Consider the following 1,741-nt stretch of genomic DNA (forward strand, 5'->3'; position numbering starts at 1 on the left):
AAAAGAGCTCCAGTGGTGCAGTAGTTAGATACTTGGCTGCTAACCAATAGTTAGACACTTGGCTGCTAACCAAAAGGCTTGTGGTTGGAATCTACCAGCTGATCTATGGGAAAAAGATATAGAAGTCAGTTTCTTTAAAGATCTACAGTTTTGGAAACCTTATGGGGCAGTTCTACCCTGTCCTATAGACTCACTATGAGTCAGAATTGATGAAAAGCAGTAGGTTTGGCTTTTGGTTTGGTCTTTCTCAAATGTTATTTATCTCATTTTTATAGCTACCTCTTTTGTCTATAAGAGTAACTAACCTTCTTTATGGCAGTTAAATATACTATGTTTTTTTAAAAATATTTTCCCTACAGTCCATTATCTCACATAGTGCCTTAAATCTGTGTTGAATTCAAACACTGTATCAATAAGAATAATTATAAATGTTTATACCCATTTTACTCAGGATTTGTTGTATTTATATACATACATAAACTACTGCTTAAACATAGCAAATTAAAATGCTTCTCATGCTATTTGAAATTAATTGATCAAGGTGATCACTGATTTGTTTTTTCTACCCCTTCTAAAGGAAAAGTAACATTATTTTTTATATACAAAGACAGTATTCATGTCAGTAATATTTATTAACGTATTAATTATCCATTCACATAACAAACCAACAAACTAGTATTATTCTACTCAAAGAACAATCCATAATGTTGTTGCTAATTGCTGTACAGTCAAGAAAGTGAAACCTTCCAGAAGTTAGCAGATTCCCAATCTATCTTCCATATTTATACTATGACAGAATAATGAATGGTGCTAGTTATATTGTTGTTAGTTAACCAGACAGAATATATTAATATAATCAGGACACTCTCATTTACTAATAGTTCCTCTTTGGCATTTTCTAAAAAATGCAAGAGCATTGAACCATAGGGAAGTAGAAGTGAGTTGTCAAATTTAAGGGTCTTGATATTTTCTGGCATGGAACTCAATGTACCAAAGATATGAAAAATTTCAAGAAAAATAAAGTGACAGGTCATAACTTCAATAGGATAGCTATACCTATATTTTAAAATACTTACATCCTTCAAAGTGATAATGTTGGGATGTTGTCCATATCGCATCAAAATTTCAATTTCTTCTGAAGGATCTCTCTTACTTTTGTCAATGATCTAACAAATAAGAAGAGAAAAATCTTTGAGGGAATCAACTTATTTTCTTTTTCTAAAAATGAATGAATTTTTTTCCACTTCATATTTTAAAACAAGTTTGTAAAACCACAATAATGATGCTTATTATTATTTTAACACTTGAAAATATTCTATAACTAAAGCTTAACAGAAAAAAATAAGCCAGATCATGTTCTTTAATGTTATATTCCACTTATTTGAAGCTACACTTAATGATAATGTGGTCCAAATGTGACTGTAATTGTCGCAATTATTCAATCTTAATATACTACATCAAAATACAAATTATTCAAAAGCAAAGCATTCACAAAAAACACTATTCTTCCAAAATAAAAACATGGAGAGAAATGCAAGATAAAAATTAAGTCTTATAACTCTTCCTCCATATTTTATATTTCCTTTCTATACTGTTCCCGGCAGTTGGCCCCAGGGTTACAAGTGAGGAGAGACAACTCAGGGACGCCTGAAGTAGCAAGCGGGAAGAGCAGGAGAAAGGGGATTAAAAGCCAGGAAGCCAGAGAGAAGAGCAGTCAGCTGAAGGGATTAGGTGAGGAGAG

At 31.9% G+C, this 1,741-nt stretch overlaps 1 protein-coding gene across 1 annotated transcript in view; it reads right to left on the reverse strand.

Annotated features, from left to right (window-relative positions):
- Positions 1–1,741, reverse strand: part of LOC103212632 (ribosomal protein S6 kinase alpha-6-like) — a gene marked incomplete at its 3' end in the record, with an annotated part of 321,101 nt that overhangs the window by 65,751 nt on the left and 253,609 nt on the right. Inside the window, exon 12 of the mRNA XM_007958609.1 lies at positions 1,077–1,166. Coding sequence (XP_007956800.1) covers positions 1,077–1,166 — 90 coding nt within the window. The remainder of the gene's footprint in view (positions 1–1,076; positions 1,167–1,741) is intronic.

This window comes from Orycteropus afer, unplaced genomic scaffold (assembly GCF_000298275.1).
Source record: "Orycteropus afer afer isolate SDZICR_OR568_19922 unplaced genomic scaffold, OryAfe1.0 scaffold01043, whole genome shotgun sequence".
Classification (NCBI taxonomy): domain Eukaryota; kingdom Metazoa; phylum Chordata; class Mammalia; order Tubulidentata; family Orycteropodidae; genus Orycteropus; species Orycteropus afer.